The 17569-nt window shown below is 54.5% G+C and overlaps 2 protein-coding genes across 6 annotated transcripts in view; both read right to left on the bottom strand.

Annotated features, from left to right (window-relative positions):
- Positions 1-15: 15 nt before the first annotated feature.
- Positions 16-12764, bottom strand: TNFRSF1A (TNF receptor superfamily member 1A). Its single transcript, XM_081821107.1, has 10 exons — positions 12273-12764; positions 4809-4962; positions 4437-4565; positions 4066-4215; positions 3760-3838; positions 2092-2165; positions 1858-1965; positions 1526-1554; positions 1073-1349; positions 16-914 (listed from the first exon to the last, which is right to left on the bottom strand). The coding sequence occupies exons 1-10, from the start codon at positions 12309-12311 to the stop codon at positions 598-600; spliced, it is 1356 nt and encodes a 451-aa protein (XP_081677233.1). The 5' UTR covers positions 12312-12764; the 3' UTR covers positions 16-597.
- Positions 12765-15923: 3159 nt separating this feature from the next.
- Positions 15924-17569, bottom strand: part of SCNN1A (sodium channel epithelial 1 subunit alpha) — a 37171-nt gene continuing 35525 nt past the window's right edge. For all 5 annotated transcript variants that reach the window (XM_081821100.1, XM_081821098.1, XM_081821097.1 and 2 more), the window contains one exon: positions 15924-17312. In XM_081821100.1, coding sequence (XP_081677226.1) covers positions 16932-17312 — 381 coding nt within the window. In that variant the 3' untranslated portion in view covers positions 15924-16931. The remainder of the gene's footprint in view (positions 17313-17569) is intronic.

Here is a 17569-nt window from a genome sequence, read left to right on the forward strand (position 1 = left end):
AGAAGGACCACCCCCTCCAGGAGCAGAGCTTTAATTCCAGAGTTTTAGTGTATTTACAAAAGTCCACAGCTCCAGCTGGCGGCCCCATTGTTCTGTGCTCACCCCTGCCTTCGGACAGGTCAGCTCACTCTGTGCTTGTCCAAACAGCGGGCAGAGGAGTGCCCAGTTTCTATTAGTGTAACATAATTGATACAAAAATTGCTTATCTACTGTGAAAAAGGCCCAGGGACCAACCAGAGGCCCCTAAGCTGCCTTGTTTGGTTCTCCAAACCCAAAATGGGCCGTGTCTCTGCAGCCACAAGCTTGGGCTCCTGGCACACTCAGCCACTCTCAGGATCACACACACACACACACACACACACACACAGACGCCTGTCACACACACAAGGCTGAGCCTCTGGCAGTGCTCCGGCAGCTGAGAAAATCTATGTACACTGAGAGAGTAGCACCAAGTAGGTGGCTGACAGCCATGCCTGCCCTTCCAAGGCCCCTGTCCAGAAAAAAGGGTCCGAAGGGCATTTTGCACGGTCTTTCCAGGCAGCCCCGCCAGAAGGCATCGGTCCTCAGGGCAGGCCCCTGCCGGGGCGGGGCGTGGCCTCATCGCAGGAGGCGGGGCGCCGGCGAGACGGAGGCGGGGGCACACAGCGCCTCCTCGATGTCCTCCAGGCAGCCGAGCAGGTCCATGTCGCGGAGCACGCGGCCCAGCAGCTCCAGCGTGGCTTCGCGCCGCGGCATGCGCCGCCGCCAGGCCGCCAGCATGCTGTAGTGCGCCTCCCGGAGGCAGCGCCCGTTCTGCAGCTCCAGCCGCTCGATCTCGTGCTCGCTCAGCCCCAGCCGCCGCACGAACTCCTTCCAGCGCGACGGGGGCACGCCGTCCACCACGGCATACAGCGTCACCGGGTCCGCCGGGTCGGCTGCGGGGAAGCCGGCGGTGAGCTTCCAGCGGCGGCGGCGGCGCCCCGGCCCGCCCCTCTGCGCCCCGTGCCCCGCCCCTGCCCCCGCCCCCGCCCCCTCCCCGTCCGCGCACGCGCCCTTTAGGAGCCCCGCCCACCTGCTCCGTCTAGGAACTCACCTTCTGGGCGCTGAGTGTGGGTGCTGTCCTCCCACTTCTGAGCAGGGGTGGGGATGGGCGTGGACGCTGGAGCCGCGGTGAGGATGGGGCCGGCCTCCTGGTAGGGTGAGGCCATCTCTCCAAAGACTGATGCAGCCCTGAACTTAGACCAGTCACTAGGGGTGAAGACGGACCTGGGGCTGAAGGTGGGGTTGGGGATGGGACTGAAGCCCGTGGTGGGCCTGAAGCTCGGGGTGGGACTGAAACCTGCAACCGAGGCCAGGGTCTCAGGCTCCCCCTAAAAGAGAGAAGGCACAGCATTAGCAGAGGAGAGGAAAAACAGCCCCAACCCTCTTTACTCTGGAAGGGGGTGGGACTAGAGGGAGTTAGGGGTGGCCGAGGGTCATTTGGGTATCACAAGATTATAATGGACCATCAGGGAAGATTGGGGGTAGGTTCCTGGTTTCATCTTACCTCCTTTGTAGGTGTCGATTTCCCACAAACTGAGAAAAAAGAAACAAAGCGTCACAAATTTCACTTCCTCTCTCAGCCCTGGCACCCATACTGGGGCTGGCCGTGGGGACTTGTGGTGACATGCTTCGGGGCCAAAGTGGCCCCGGGGACAAGAGAACTACTGATGCAGTGTGACCTCTCACAAGCCATCAGGGCCGCCTCCTGCCGACGGGGTTCTCGGCAGCAAACGAAGGGGACACTCCTCATTTCCCTCAGTGCTGGTCCATCTTGCCCACTCACCCTCCTCCCACATCCCCGCCAGCATGCTTTCCCCTCCCAAAGGCCCCACTCACCAATGGAGAAGAACCTGGGCTTCTGCCATTGGTAGCGGCACATTACAGCGATGAAGGATAAAACGCAAATGCCAAAGAAGATCACCAGGGGCAACAGCACTGCGGAACCTGGAGACAAGGCAGACTGTGGTCAGAGGAGGGGATAGCAGGGGGCAGCAGGGCTGGCTGGGTAGGTGGAAGGGCAAGGATTAGGACAGGGCAGGTGAGCATGGGAACTGGGTGATTTGTCCTCACCTGGGTCCTGAGGGACCTTAACCGTTTCCACGGGGGGTAGACACCACTTCGTGCACTCCGTGTTTTTCTTACAGCTAAAAGAAGAGATAGCACAGGTGAATAGGGGCCCTCCCATAAGAAGAAGATGGGGGGCGGGGGGGGAGACAAAGAAAAAGAAAAAAAACTCCACCTCATTGCAAATTCTTTGCTTTACGAATATTTTAGCTCTCTCTTGATATAATGGAAATTAAACCTCTCCTGGGAAATTAAAACTTTCCTGATGCAGAGGAATGAAACCCCAGTTAATCACAAAATCATTTAATTTTAGAACTGGTCTTGAGGAGGCTGTGTAGAAAAAAATTAAAAGCGGTGAGAGGCAGGGCATGAATTCCAGCCCATTCATTGGCTAGCAGTGTGAAATCCAAGCAAGTCATTTAACCTGTAAGCCTCAGCTGGCCCATCCACAATATAAGGTTCTTACCCACCTGCCAGAATGGAGGAGTTAAGTGAGATCAGTCTGCCTGACATATAGTAAGTGCTCAGTAAATGGTAATGGTCACTGAATCGTTTTACTGATGAGAATCCCACGGTAAAGAGAGGCTGGAGAGCTTTTTCTTGAGATAACACTGCTAGTGACAATCACTGACTTTGAGAGAGGGGTTAAACATGCATGTGAAAAATTTTAAAATACATATTGTTGGGGGCAGCCAGAGAGCACTCTAGAACAAGCGCATCTTCCCCCATCGGGAGTTGTCACTGGCAGCGTGGAGTGATGAGAACCCCATGGGGGGCTAGAAGGAACTCAGGGGAAGGTGAATGCTCAGCAGGAATCTGAAAGCAGGAAGAGGCACTTTTGCCCACCTCACAAGCTCATGGTGAGAACCTCATGGAATGAGTGTGAAAACTCTTTGAAGCAGCAGAGCGGACTTAGTAGAAAAAGAAAAATAGTTCGGTGTCAGACACTTTGTAGCCATACAACTTGCCCAGTGGATGTCATTAGCCTTACTTTAAAGGTGAGAAAACTAAGGCTCCGAGGTGTTAAGTAACTTGCCCAAGGTCACACAGCCCAAGTGGCTCGGCTGAGATTTAAACCCAGGTCAGTTGAACTTTAGAGCCCTCAGAGTTCCTTCTTTGCAAGCGAGTGTGCAAGACCAGGCTCCGTGGAGCCAAAAGAGGAGGCCTGAACAGAGACTGGGGAAGAAATACCATACTGCAGCAAAGATGCCATCGAAAGTAAGAAGCATCATTATTTACATACTACATACACACACACACACACACACGGAGCTGCCAGGTAAATCATGATACATCATCAATTGTTAGATGCAGTCTGATTTCAGAGATGTGAAAATGCGCGTCCTAGAATCGATGAACTGTAGTAGGCCCTGTCACCCCACAATCCAAATGTCTGAATTAAAAGAACTGCAAGTCCATGAAGTATGAGCTCTATTCCCGGAGACTTCTTCAGATTTTAGGAGCAAGCCCCCCGTGGTTGGGAGGGGGGTGTGGGAGGAAGAACTGTCTGGTGTTTTGACACTAAGTGTCAACCACTCAAACAGCCAGTAAGAGCCAGAGCATCCTGGGGTGTCTCCCTTGCCCTGCTGGTGGCTCTCACCAGCAGCCACCGCACCCCACCCCAAGCCCCCTCCCCACCCGATCCGGTGCCCAGCAGATGGCAGAGATACTCACTGAACACAAGAGACGCATGCATTCTCTCTTAGAAAGAAGCCCGCATGGCAGGTGCACACGGTGTTCTGTCTCTCCTTGCCTATGGGGAGAGATTCAGCACAGCTAGGGGAGAACTGCCCTGCACCCCAAGGATCACGGGGAAAGCCAGGAGGGGCAGGAGAGTGCAGGTGGTCCCACAGACTTCGGGAGTGGGAAGGAGGGGAAGTGTTGCATCAGGGAGCGGGGGCACAGAGGCAGAGAGCTTCCTCCTGAGCCGGGGCCACCCTGGGGCAGGGAGGGGGCCGGGGTCGGGAGAGCCATGCTCACAGGAGATCTGCACCGTGCCATTGGGGCAGAGGCTGCAGTTCACGCACTGGAAAAGGGTTTCACTCCAGTAATGCCTGTACTGGTTCTTCCGGCAGCCGCACACAGTGTCCCGGAACACGGTGCAAGGAGAAATCTCCACTTGGTTCATTTCTGGACAGGGGAGGAGAGGGGGTGTGAGCCCCTGCCCCACTGCAGCGTGTGTGTCTTTCTCTGCACACACGTCCCCACCCATGCACTCACCCGTGCATGCGCATTCCCGCCCACACCCACCAGCGGAGGTCTGTCCGCCCTCACGGGGACAGGCGCGCACACTGCTCTAACCGAGCCAACTGGCGCTCTGTTTAGAGCCCTTGCCGCCTCCTGAGATTCACCTTTTCGGCATTTGGAGCAGCTGAGGCACTGTCTGAGGTGGTTCTCGGAAGCTGTGAAGGTGCCATTTTCACATTCCCTGCAGTCCGTGTCCAGCCCTGGGCTGGGACAGTCATTGTACAGGTAGGTCCCTGTGAAGGGGTGGCAGGGTTAGAGCTCAAGGAAAGAGCCCCACGCTAGAGAGAACAGCCAGGGCCACCCTCCTCCCCAAGTCTCTAACAGAGGAAAGAAGGGAGAAAATCCCAGCCCAGGAGAGGCAGCAAAGTTAGGAGACTGGAGGTGAGAGACCCCTAGGTTCTAGAACCTCTGGAAAAGGCAAAGGAAGAAGCAGGACCGCATAACTGAGCAGGTTCACTGTTACCGCATTCTCCTACCTTTGTGGCACTTTGTACAGCAAATGGAATTATCTTGAGGGTGAATATATTTTCCTTGGGGACACAGAATAGCTCTCTTCTCCCGGTCCCTGAGGTGAGGGACCAGTGCCGTAACCCTTAAGGGGTATATTTCCACCAACAGAGCCAGGAGCACCTGGGGAAGAATCAGACAGAGGAGATCCCATCAGGAAAGGGTTGGTGGGAGCCTTAGAGGTAGCAAGTCCAAAGCCTTCCCAGCTCAAGTCCTTTCTCAGTGGAACATTCTCCCCAGGCCAGGCCACTCCCGCTCACACTCAATGTTCTTTCTCTAAGCTTAGACGGCTGGCCCCATGTGATCCAGTGCTTAATTCTTCCCTAGTTGTTCTATGGACTAATTTTTGTCCCTCCAAGTCAAAGCTATAGACCCCAAGCCTGGGCTCTATTTTATCCTTCTTTCCCCATAGCAGCTAATAGTGCTGGACACGGGGCAGGTGTTTAAGGCATGTTTTTTTGATTGAGAACTGGCAGGTTACCTCAATTATGGCCTTTCCTTCCAACAAGGAGCCCTAAGGATTGGGGTGGTGTTTCTCCATCCGGGTGCTATGTTCGTAGTGTGTTCACTTTGTGAACATTCACAGAGGTGAACAGTTAGGATCTGTGCACTTTCCTGGATTGTGTTATACCAGCAAAAAGGTTTTTTATAAAATCGGATTGGTGTGGAAGTAAGTGATGTTTCTGTGGGCACCATTCCTGGGGAGTGGGCAGAAGCAAAAGGAAGAATTTCTTTATAAATCTCTATCAGAACCTCACTTACGATTTTGTCCTCAGACTCCAGGCCACATCCCCTTCTACCACCAAATCTGCACAAAGGCCCCAGGCTGGCCAGGGCAAATGGGGAGGGGAGTAAAAGGGAAAGTTGTGGGTCAGGAAAGAGGTTGGTGACTGACGAAGTTTAGGGGCAGGCATGCCCCTAAATGTGGAGAAACGCATGTAGGTTACACGCAACTAGAGCTGGCCAGAGGCTGGTGTCCGGCTCAAAGGACCATCAAGTCTAGAGCTGAAGGCGGCTCAGGGAGTCCTGCAGCCGTCTGCACACCAGGGCATGCTGGGAGGCATGTTTTACAGCCTCGGGGCAAGCCCAGGGCAACTGAATCATCTGCTCAGTTCTGGCTGCAGAGCCGGGGACAGCAAAGCCAGGAGTGTGTGGAGCTCCAACCCAGACTTTGCCCCTTGATCTCCTGTCAGCCTCGTTCCGGCTTTCCCTGGGTCTCGATTTGGTTTTCCCTCTGCTATAAGCGCCACTTTATGTAAAGATAAGAGGATGTCCTCAAAGTGTGTTAAACACTGGGGAGCAACAGATCACAGAAACCCCAGTCTGGGACAGGAGGGCATCACAGCCCACAGCCCAGTAGGCAGGCAGGTGGGCAGGTGGGCAGGTCATGCTCTGAGGCACCCTCTGGGGGACGCCGCAGCCTGGAAGCTGGAGCCTCAGCCTCAAACAGAAGCCACCCTGAGAAACACAGCAGCAACACCCCCCCACCCCCACCCCCCCGCAGGGCTGGGCTCCCCTACTCAGAGGGCAGCACCCTCCTTGGCCCACTCCGGAACTATCTCCCCTGAACAAGACTGGGGCGTCCAGGGCAACAGGAAGAGTTTGGGGTGGTTATGGGAAGACCTTCCCAATCCTGAAAGTGTGGTTCCTTTCCCTGAAGAAGAGCTCCCAGCGCCTAAGGTTACTGGCACTTGAAATTCCACGTGGGCCCGCCCACCCCCCACCCCCAGGAGCAAAGACAACCAGCAGAGACAGAGTCAGGGAGAAAAAGTAGGGGCTCCAGTCCTGGGACAGCCTTGGTGGGGGGCTTTTCAGGGCCCACCGGCCTGTGAGGTATAAGCTTCCTGGGGAGCAAGCGAGGGAGGGAGAGAGGCTTTCTCAAGCCTAGTGTCTCCCTCCCTCTCCAGCACTTTGGGGGTTAAGTCAGATCCGGGAAAGGGATATCTTTTCCCAGCAGCTCCGCCCAGTGACTCAGGCCAGGGAGGGAGGGCATCTAGGGGAAGGAGAGAGAACCAGCAGCTTCCCCAGCTCCTCAAGGGTCATGAGTCAGCACAAAGATTGAGGGACCAGCCAGCCATTAAGACCCCATGTGAGCCCTTCCTCCTGTGGGCCAGGCTCTGCCTCCAATCCCCACTAGGAGTACGCTTCCTCCCCCTCCTCCTCCTCCTCAAAAGAGCCAGGCAAAGGACCCCTGTCCCACTTGGCCCACAGATTTCGGGAAATGGCTCCCTCTCCCATTCCATCCCAAAGGGAAGTCTCCTCAACCCCTGGCTTCCTCCCATCGGGTCACTACCCACCCCTCCCTGAGGGGCCTCTCAGCTCCTTCCCGCCCCTCAGCATCCTTCCTTTAGACCAGGCCCCACCCTGGCTCCTCCTCCCCATTCAACCAGTCCCCAGCCGACAGGCCTTTTCCCTGGGTTCTCACAGGAGCCCCCTGACACTCCCCAGTTCCTTCCAAAAGAAAGCAAACCAAGGCTGCCCTCCCACCCGGGGTTCACTGCATTCCCACAGCCTGGCTGGTTCTGGCCAGTGGGGTTGGGGTTGGGGACCTCCCTGAGGTCCCCAAACAACCCTTAGGAAATAAGGCCAGTTCTGAGTCTCCACAGCCCGCCCCCCCCAACCAAGTCCACTGGCAGCACAGGAAACATTCCAGAGCCCTGAACGCCCACGTCCAGGAGTGAGGAAGCAGGCGAGAAGAGATGTAAGACAGCCAGCCCCTACTTCCCAGGGTTCTCATAGCCCCCAGCAGCGCCCCAGACAGCCCTCTCTGACCCCTAGTAGCCAGGGCCTCAGGCCCCCACCACTGGGTACCGTTTGCTGGCACCAGCTGGCTCCAGGGAGCAGGTCCTCAGCAGCTGTATCTTGCAGCTAAATTAGGAGGTGAGCAAGCTCTGCGCCCCAAGACCCTAGCCAGCCTGCACCTGTCATCTGGAGCAGGGGAAAGGCAGGAAGCTGGGAGGTGCCTGAGGAGAGATAGTTGAGGGGGTGGCCCAGCATCCCTCCAACTCCCCCACAACTTCCGCCTGGGGAGACTTTAAAGTGTGACTTCCTGTGCTGGGGCTGCAAAGGGGGCGGAGAAGCCAGAGAAGCGGAGAGAGCGACCCTGTGGTCTAACCCTGACCCAGCACCTCACGACCTTCGCTGTGTCCTTCCCCTGCATTAATTTGTTCATTAAATTAAAACGTGTTTGTTCTTTGAATGTCAAAATCTTTGGGGAGCTTACGACAGCTTCTCCTCCAAGAGCTCAGTCACGATCCCACCTCCGTCCCCTGAAGCCCTCCATTAACGCCACTTCCTCCACTCAAGCTCATTAGATGGTCAGCCCCCTGTGAACCTCAATACCATGAATTAACTATATCTACCTCGGGCTCTTATTATAATATAATTATCCTGGGTGAGTAGATATGATCTCCCCAAACAGATCATAAACTCTATGAGATGAGCGATCAGAGAGAGTGTATGGTCAGAGATGGTGTCTTATCCTCCTGGGTATCTTCTCAGCTCCCAAAACAAGAGGAGCAAAATAAGTATAGACTGATTGGCTGATCTAACAACTCATCTGTGCTCCACTCCAGTTGAAGCCAATGCTTCCTTTCCAGAGAGGGAAGTAGAGAGTCAGTGCCCCCTTGTAAGAACACACTTATCTCCAGGGGAGAGTTCTCAAACCATGCCCACTCCTTCACACACACACACACACACACATGCACACACTCCCCCACTGGAGAGTCTGACGAGTGTTCCTCTCCTTTTGAGCATCACTGGTGACTGAATGCAGCCCATATGAATGATACGAAGGCAGATAAGAGTTGGAGAAGCCCTGCTCTAGCCTGTTAGGTGCGCACTTCACCTGGCTGTTCCAGAACCCTTAACATGCCCCACACTCAACGGATCCATCTCCTGGTCTAGACAAATGTCACACCACCAACTTCTCCGCACCAGTGCCGAGAGCTCTGCTACCCTTCTCTCCTCGAGGCCTCCCTGTCCCGATCCTGCGGCCACTGGGTCTGTCGGTTCATCTTGCCAGTCCTTCTTCAGTGATCTCAGTCTTGTCCATACCCATGGGTTGCCTCATATTTGGATTATTGCAACTGTCTTCTAGCGGACTGTCCAGCCACCAGCCTCTTTCCTGCTCCGATCCATCCTACACACTCCTTTATCTGTGTTCACGCTTCAGCCTGTAGCCACATGTGTGGGAATCATCTTCTCCGGAACCTGACCTGGAACATCATTTCCACAGGTCACTCTTTCCCTGAATGAGTACTTGCAGAGGTCCCTCACTGCTATTCTGAACACGTTCCCAGGCATCATAGGCCCTCAGAGAACTGTTTCTGAATGAATGAATGAATGAATTCCTCTACCTGGGACCACATTCAAGATTCTCTCTTCATCCCCTCCCCCACTCCCTCTAATTTTCTCATTCTCATTTCTTCTTGTTCCTCAACATGCTCCTTCCACTCCAGCCAAGGCGTTCTCCTTCCTGCCACCGCCACTCCCAACACAAAATCCCACCTCTCCCTTCCCCTACTCTCCCTCCAACCAGTCTACCTTCTTTCTAGCCACCTGCCAGTCAGTGACTTCGAATCTCAGCCCCAAATCCACTTTTCTATGAGGTTTTCCCTTCCTCATTCCATCTGACCAATGCCTGTTCCTTGATTCATGCAACAAAGAGTTAGGGAGCACCATCTAGGCACCAGGTCCCATTCAGCTGCTAAGGGTCTATAGCAAATACACTGCTCATGCTGTCCAGTTCTCAGCTGGGTCAGAGACAGTCCCTTGTAGGCTCTTCGGTCTAGGCAGGGAGTGCTCCTGGAGCACTGAAGCCAGAGTTGAGGCAGCTGGATGATGCTCATTCCCTTCCCTGGTTCTGCCTCCCATCGGTGTTCTAGGACACTACATCAAAACGCTTTTGTGGGTATTCCCTCCCCCCCACCCCGACTGTTCTGAAACCACTTTTTTGCTGCAGGCTGTCTTGGCTCCCAGACTGTAAGCTCTTTGAGAACAGCAAAATCCAATGAGCTTTGTCACAGTCTCTCCAGTATTCTTCCCCACTATCCCCACACACACGGCATACTCCTGTGCTCAGTATTGCCCACTGAATGGTGAGCAATTGAAAAGCTCAGACACCTCGAAAACCTTCTGTTTCCCTTCCGGCTCCAGGATGAGCTCGGGTCCCTTCCCAGTCACACTCCCACAGGGGCTGGATGCTCCACCCCAGCCCCCAGGCACTTTCCTCTATCTGTTCAGACTACCCATACCTCTGTTTTCCAAACACAGTAGCCACCAAGCAATCACTACCAATACTACTAATACTAACAAGACAAACCTAACATTTATGAGTGCTTTCTATTTGCTATACTTTATTTCTCTACTAGAATGTAGACTCCATGGGGGCAGCGATTTTGTTCACTGCTGTCATCCCAGCACTTAAAATAATGTCTAGCACAGACCCAGCATTTGCTAAGTTGAATACTTAACCCACAGTTGACCCTTGAACAACGCAGAGGTTAGGAGCTCCAGCCCCCCACTTAATGAAAAATCCATGCATAACTTTGAATCCCCCAAAACGTAAGGACTCATAGCCTACTGTTACTGGAAGCCCTACCGATAGCAGAAACAATTGATTAACACACATTTTGTATGTTATGTGTAGTATATACCATATTCTTACAATCAAATAGGCCAGAGAAATGAAAATGTTATTAACAAAATCATAAAAAGAAAATACATTTACAGTACTGTATTTAATGGAAAAAGTCTGCACGTAAGTGGACCTGCGTGGTTCAAACCCATGTTGTTCAAGGGTCAACTGTATATCAATCTATTTAATCTTCAAAACGACATTATGAGGTAGTGTTTATTACATACGTTTTAGAGATAAAGAAACTAAGACATGGAAGGTTCTGTAGCCTGCCCAGGTTCAGGCAGCTAGTTGGTGAGGGAGCCAGGATTTGAATCTAAGCGATCTACCCCGAAAGAGAGAAAAGAAGTAAGAACAGGCAGCTGGAGGGGGGCGGAGGGAGCCTGGGAGAAGGACAGTCTTGAGAGAAGTCAAGAGACGGGGCTGGGGAGACAGGAGGTGGGACAGTGAGAAGAACAGTGAGGCCCAGATGGAGAGAGGTGCTGCCTGGGGAATCAGGGTCTAGAAATGTGGACTCCAGCAGAAAAGAGAGGGAGAGGGAGGAACCAGAGAGAAAAAGTTTCTTTTCTTCTTATTTATTTATTTATTTATTTATTTATTTTTAATTATGTTCAGTTAGCCACCGTATAGTACATCATTAGTTTTTGATGTAGTGTTCAATGATTTATTAGAGAAAAAGTTTCAAAAAAGGAGACCGTCGTGGGGAAACTGACAGAAAAGGAAGGAATGCTTAGGAGAGACAGCACAAGACCCAGAGGAGAGGACAGTGGGGATGTAGGCCAGGAAAGGGCAGAGACCTAGAAGAAACTGGCCAGCGCACGCCGGGAAAATCCACCCCAGCAGGTGGGAGACAGGGGCTCAGAGTATGGCAGAGGGTGACTCCAGGACAAGCAGGGAGATCAAGGATACATTGAAACGAGGCTGAGGCACAAGAAAGGGACATTTTCCAGTGACGAAAACAACTTTCTACTAACTTCCCCAAACCCAGCTGTAAAAGAAGAAACCAGGACATTGTTGTTTAGGCCTGTGGGAAGGGGGCTGGAAGGCTGGCACAGGGACGGAGACAAGGCACCAGGTGGAGGTGGTGCTGGTTGTCCAACAGAAGCCACCCATCTAGAAGCTGAGCCAGAGGCAGAGGGTGAGGAATGCCTCCAGATGGGCGTCCTGGCCCTGGGGAGAACACTGGGGACGCTCTCCATGGGGTTGCCCTGCCCCTACCCAGTTCCCACTCTACTCCCAAATACCCCCCTCTACCCAGGCACACACACACACAGCATCCCAAACTTACCCACCAACCCATGTCCATTCCCGGACTCAGTTTCCCCCTTCACTAGCATCCAAATCCTACCCTCTGCCAGGGTTTGCTCAGCCGGGGCCCACCGGCAGCCTCCCCTCTCCCAGCCCCACACACACCGGCTGGCCAGCCCACCAGAGGACAGAACTCTGAATCATCGGGACTCCGAGGCCTGAATGTCCTTCTTCCACTCCTTCACTTACTCTCCCGAATCTGCCCCACCCTCGGGATCACCTGCCCCCACATTCCCGGCCACCTCCTGGCCCCAGCAAACTTCCTTGGCTGTCCTCGACTTCTCTTTCACTGTCCCCCTGGCCTCCGACTCAGGGCCGGCGGCCGAATGGGGAACCCGAACGTCTGGCCGCGTTTGAAGTGGGGCCACGCTGGCCCGAGGCCCCCCGGGAGGCTGGGGCGAGGGCCCACTCCTGCGGGGCGGCGCCCTTCTCTCCCCTGCCCCTCTCCCCTCCCCCCAGCCCTCTCGGCCCTGGTCGCGGGGCTCACCAGTGGCAGCAGCAGACCAGGCACGGTGGGGAGGCCCATGTCCGGCCAGCTGTGGCCTCTCACTCCCCCATCAGGGCTCAGGCAGTGGCGACGGCGGCGGCGGAGTCCGGGATGCGCGGGCCCGGCAGGTCCCGAGAGGAGCCCGGGGCCGTGGGCAGGGGAGCTGAGGTGGAGCCCGGGGTGAAGATCACGGCTCGGTCGCGGGCCGGGACCTCCAACCCCAAAGGCCAGAGCTGGAGCCCGAGTCCTGAGAACCGGGAGAAAATTAAAGCCGAGAGGAGCGAGGAGGTGGGAGGGCAAGGAGAGTGGCAGATGGGGTGTTGCAACTGCGGGACAGGAAGAGCCTGGGGGCGGAGAAGGGAGGAGGCGGGAGGAGGGGGCGAAGGGCTGTAACCCTTTGGAGCTCAGTCAGAGGCGCCCGAGTCCCGGATCTGGCGGCCTCGGGCCCCCAACCCACCAATCCGACCCCTCCCGAGCCAACGCCGAGGTGCATAAGCCCCTCCCTCCTCACTCACCCCGTCACCCGACCTTTCCCACGTGAACAGTAATAAACCGACTCAGGGCTCTGGAGTCAAACTCACTGGGTTTCAGTTCAGAAGGCTCTATTTTTTAGCTGGCTGGTCCTGGACCAACAACCTACACCCTGTGAGTCTGTTTTCCAATTTGCTACAGGGAAAGAACCCAGCTCGGGTGGGGGGGGGGGGGCTGTAAAGGTTTTACTGAGACGGGACAGGTTGAGGGTCTGACCCATGACAGGTACTCAGTGTTCCTTAGTAGCTCTTCCCTTGCCCCGGAGTTCTCCACTGACAGCCTGATCTCCCACTTTCTTGGGTATTTATCCCTCCAACCCAGACTCAGAGTGAACCCTCACCCTAGTTTTCTGTCCTGCCTGGGGCCCTGACACCCTCCCCCGACTCGGGTGCTCATCCACTCTACCTGGCTGGGGGCCCCAGCTGCTGATCCTGGCTCTGCCACAAAAAATCGGGGACCTGAGGCAAAGCCTCCACTGAGCCTCATTTACTAAGTGAGAGTAACATTGCCTGGCCCACCTACATGGGGAAAATGATGTCATGAGGATAAATGAGATCATACCTGTGAAAATGCTTTGGAAATTATAGATATCTCGATCACATTTTACCAGACATTCTCAGTGCCCCTCTCCCAAATATTCTGATATATAAATCCAAATTGACCTTAGACATAATCTACCACAGCCCTCTGTTGTATAGATAAGAAAGCTGAGGCCTGGAGACACACAAGGCATGTTCTCTGCACAGCCAGCTGAAACCTCTGAGCCCCAACTTCAGTCCAAGGGCCTGTTTTGCTATTATAGACAACATTACCACTTTTCTATCTGTCCCCTTGAGTCAAACACCACACTCTGGGTATTTCAGGCCACCCCCTTTGTGCAGGCTGTATCCCAGATGAGTCCCACAACAAGGGTACAACGTTCACCCACATATCCTCTGGGCACAATGACTTTCAGGTCCCCCAGCCGCTGAGGTTGCTAGAAATGCAGGGAGACCGGAGAGGTCTCTGTGACTTGGAATCAGAGCGTCTGGCCCCTTCTCCCCTGAATCTACCATCTGACCCCACCTCTTGGACTCCAGCCTCCCTGGCTCTCCCTGGCCTCCCCTCTTTGATCCCAAGGGCGGGGCATCTGTAGGTGAAAATGGAGCTCAGATGCCCCCCACCCCTGGCTGACTTCACCTCATTTTCCAGCTTCTGAAAAAAGAAGTGTTTACCATATATTAAGCATTCAATAAGTGGTAGCAATGTTAGGAGTTGCACAATGAACAGTATTCCCAATTAATAACAACTTTAATGTCCTATTTTTAATGTTACAAGGAATTTTTAATAGTCTGTGCCAACTGTCAAAGCCATTATACATAGCCTGACACAAAAAGAGAGTTTCTTTCATTGTTTAGGATAAATGTGTATTTACTTTAAATTTTGAAAAATGTGGTATTAAATTGTTCAATAAAATTCTGTCTCAAAAAGATGGTGAGAGGTGGGTGCTGGTAGGAATAGGAAAGGCTAGTCTCATGGAGGAGGTGAGAATGTGGCCATGACCCCTCCAGGGGAAGAAGAAATAATGGTGAGGGAGGGAATGGCAGAGATGGAGAAATAGGAGAGGGGTGAACTAGGAGATGACAGAATTGGCTGTTAGGGCTTGTGGAGCAACAGATGAAGAAGAAAGAGCACAGATCCCCCTCTCCCCTGCCACGTCACACACACACACACACACACACACACCCCCCACACAGCAGCAGAGTGATGGAAAGGACACTGGACTCCAAGTCTGGGTGACTTGGGTTCTAGCCCCAGCCCTGTCATCTGACTCCATGTCTCACAGGGAGACAGGATGGGTCATAGCAGGAGATCTGGCTGGTTCTGTAAGAATTAGGAGCTTGGGCAAGTCACGTCACCTGCCAACCTCCTCAATAAGGAAAAGAAGGCAACCTAAAGCCTTTCTTCTCTAACATCCATTCTGGCTCCTAACCCTGGGGTCCAAGGGTATGTATAGATAAGACATAAACAGCTCAGGGTGGAAATGCAGTGGGCCTGGAGAAACTCCAGTGTGGGCTGTTGAGGGGTGGGGGGGTGGGGAGGAGCTGATTGAGCTTGTCCACAACAGAGCAAGCTTCGTCCTGCAGCCAGAGGAGAGGGGCTGGGGACCGGGAGAAGCAAGGCCCTGAGAGCAGACAAGGACAGGCTGAACCTGAGGGCTCGGACCGAGGAGACTGTTGTGACACCACCATTTTCCCCTCATCGGCTCGAGTCTAGGAAAGGGAAGTCAGAAGTCCTCACGTCAGTTCCTGGTCGCAACCTTTTCTACCTCTCCGCTCCCTTCACCTCCCCCCACCTTTCCCCAAGGTTCCCGTGGCTCCTCAGGACAGGGAAGATTGTAATTGAGAGGGGTAAGACCAAGGCAGCAGGGAGGTGTCCTCGAAGATGGTGAGGAAGAGTAACTTCCAGGATCCAGGTCTGATGCTAGAGTGGAGAAAGGAACCGGCATTCCAAAAACTGGGGTTCCACTCACACATCCCTGTTTCTCCTCTAATAAAAGCAGGCGGATTCCTGCCGCTGCTCTCTGCAATGATGAGAGAATAAGAATATACCAGGCTTTGAGGTTCCAGAAGGAACTGGCCTGAGTCTCATCCTCCCCCCGCACCCCGCCCCCACGAACTACTGGGCAGTTGATGGGGAGGTGGGCAGGTGAGGGCATTATCTTGTAACTGGGAGGAGAGTCACTCCAATCGCACTTAGCAGTTGGAGAGGTGGATGACTGATGACGGTAAGCAAAGTTGGGGAGGGAAAGGAAGTTCAAATCGTGGACGAGGGTGAGTCACGCCAAGCACTGCCCAGTAGGTGTCCTGAGGGGAGCGGCATCACGGCTTCGCCCTCCCACCTAACGTGGTGATGGCCACCTAGCAGATGTCCAGCAATGCCCATGGCAGAGCTGGCGGTCCAGTTTGTCTCTGCCAACGCCCCTGAAGAATGGTTGCTTCCATAGTGAAGCCAAGGGCTCTGGAAGTCTGGCCCCTCGCCCCACCCTGGGACCTCTGAGGAGCTTGGGCAGTGACCCAGGGACTTGCATCCACTCCCGACCCCCTTGATGGTGCCCCCATACAGCTCTCCAGACATTCCTTATGCAGCAAACATTTATTGAGCACCTGCCTACTTGCTCCAAGCGGGACACTGGGCTAGACTCTGAGGATACATAAATGAACAAGATTCCGTCCCTGACCACAAGGAGCTCAGTCTAGTTGGGGAGGCAGACACAAAGGAACAAGAAAGCATAAGCCAACATCAACTCTCCAACAGATGTTATGCCGTGCTATGGGAGTCCAGGGGAGAGGGAAGTGATCAATTCTGGGGAAGACAAGAAGGAGCAGAACTCTTCACAGAAGTAGTGGTGCCAGAATAGGGTTCTAAGGGATGCACAGGAATTCTCCAGGCTTCCAGGCTGAGGAAAGAACTCGGGCCAATATGCGAAGGTATGAAGGACGCAGAGGCATTGGGGTATGGCTCTGTTGGGGCGCAGGGTAGATGAGGCTGGAAGAGTCCTGGGGCCAGCTAGGAATGGCCAAGCCTTTACTACATCGGTCTGCTCCAGCCCCTGCCCTGGGAAGGAGAATTGCCCAAGAACTAACAAAGGGGGCTTTTGGGTGGGGTTCCCCACTCAAGTTCAAGAAGAGGAGCAAACGTGTCACTGGAAAGTAGCGTGGCCAGGCCCGGGGTTGGCTTCAGTCATCTCTGGGTAGGAAGTGTGCATGCCTTTGTGTGCCCTTGTTTTTGTTTCCGGTCACCAGTGGTTTCCTAGGAAGGTTCCTTGTCGAAGCTCCAAGTTTGGCCTGGCTGATCCAAGGGAAAAGTGGACTTGTTTGCGCTCGGGTTGGGAAATCAGCATCTTCTAGAGGCAGGACCAGAGGGGACAGGGCGGAAGACAGGGCAATGCCAGGCAGGTTCCTTGGCCCCTGTTCACTGGGCCATTTCTGTAGCCCCTTGTCCATCCTGCTTCCCTCCCCCACACCAAAGGCAGTTGGGCAGTTCTGAGAGGAAGTCCCCAAACTTTCTCTCATCCTGCCAAGCCTGGTCCCCTCCCACCAGGGGAAGCGCCTGCCTTGGGTGGAGGGGGGACATGCTCTTTCCCTCTCAGGGCTCCTCCAGAGTATAGGCAGAGTAGTCAGTCCGCACCAAGCTGGACGGAGAAGGGCAGGGGCCCAGAGTGGCATAGGCAGGTGGAGGGGCTGTCAAGGCTGGGAAAGTGGCAGGGCCTGGTGGGGGTGGGGAGGGGGATGTGGAGCGGGGGCAGTAATGGGAGGGGAGGGAGGAAGCTGGAGTGGAGGCCACCTCCTGGGCACCCCTGCCCCCTCGGCCCGGAGACCAGTATCGGCTTCGGAACCTCCGGAGCAGCATGAGGAATGTGATGACCAGGAGGTCAAAGATGAGCTCGGCCATCTCCACCACAGACAGCACCGAGGAGCCGAACCACAGGCTCCATTGGCTGCCCAGGTTGGACAGGAGGGTGACCGTCTGTAAGGGAAAAGGGCACACTGATCACTAGGGCAGAGGTGGAAGAAGAGCCCCATCTCTCCTTCCACGAGGCCCTCACCCACCCCTTTCGGCCTCTTGGTGGTCCCCTGGACCCCTTCCTTCTGTCCCAGTCATACCCATCTGGCACACCCTTCCCTCTCACCATGCCCAGAGACTTCATCCCCCAGCCAAGCTCCCCTTCTTCCAACCTTCTCAACCTCACCCTTGCCCTCCCATCCTTTCCTTTTCCCCTACCT

Source organism: Leptonychotes weddellii, chromosome 5, assembly GCF_054177405.1.
Source record: "Leptonychotes weddellii isolate Sample4059 chromosome 5, ASM5417740v2, whole genome shotgun sequence".
Lineage (NCBI taxonomy): Eukaryota > Metazoa > Chordata > Mammalia > Carnivora > Phocidae > Leptonychotes > Leptonychotes weddellii.

What these genes read in the sequence shown, in the direction of transcription:
- TNFRSF1A (XM_081821107.1), bottom strand. Translation starts at nt 12,311, where the DNA reads ATGGGCCTCCCCACCGTGCCTGGTCTGCTGCTGCCACTG. An exon ending in CTGCTCCAAATGCCGAAAAG is followed by an intron (nt 4,216 to 4,436) that starts GTGAATCTCAGG and finishes TCCCCTGTCCAG; the next exon opens with AAATGAACCAAGTGGAGATT. An exon ending in GCCCAGGTTCTTCTCCATTG is followed by an intron (nt 1,555 to 1,857) that starts GTGAGTGGGGCC and finishes CTTTTTTCTCAG; the next exon opens with TTTGTGGGAAATCGACACCT.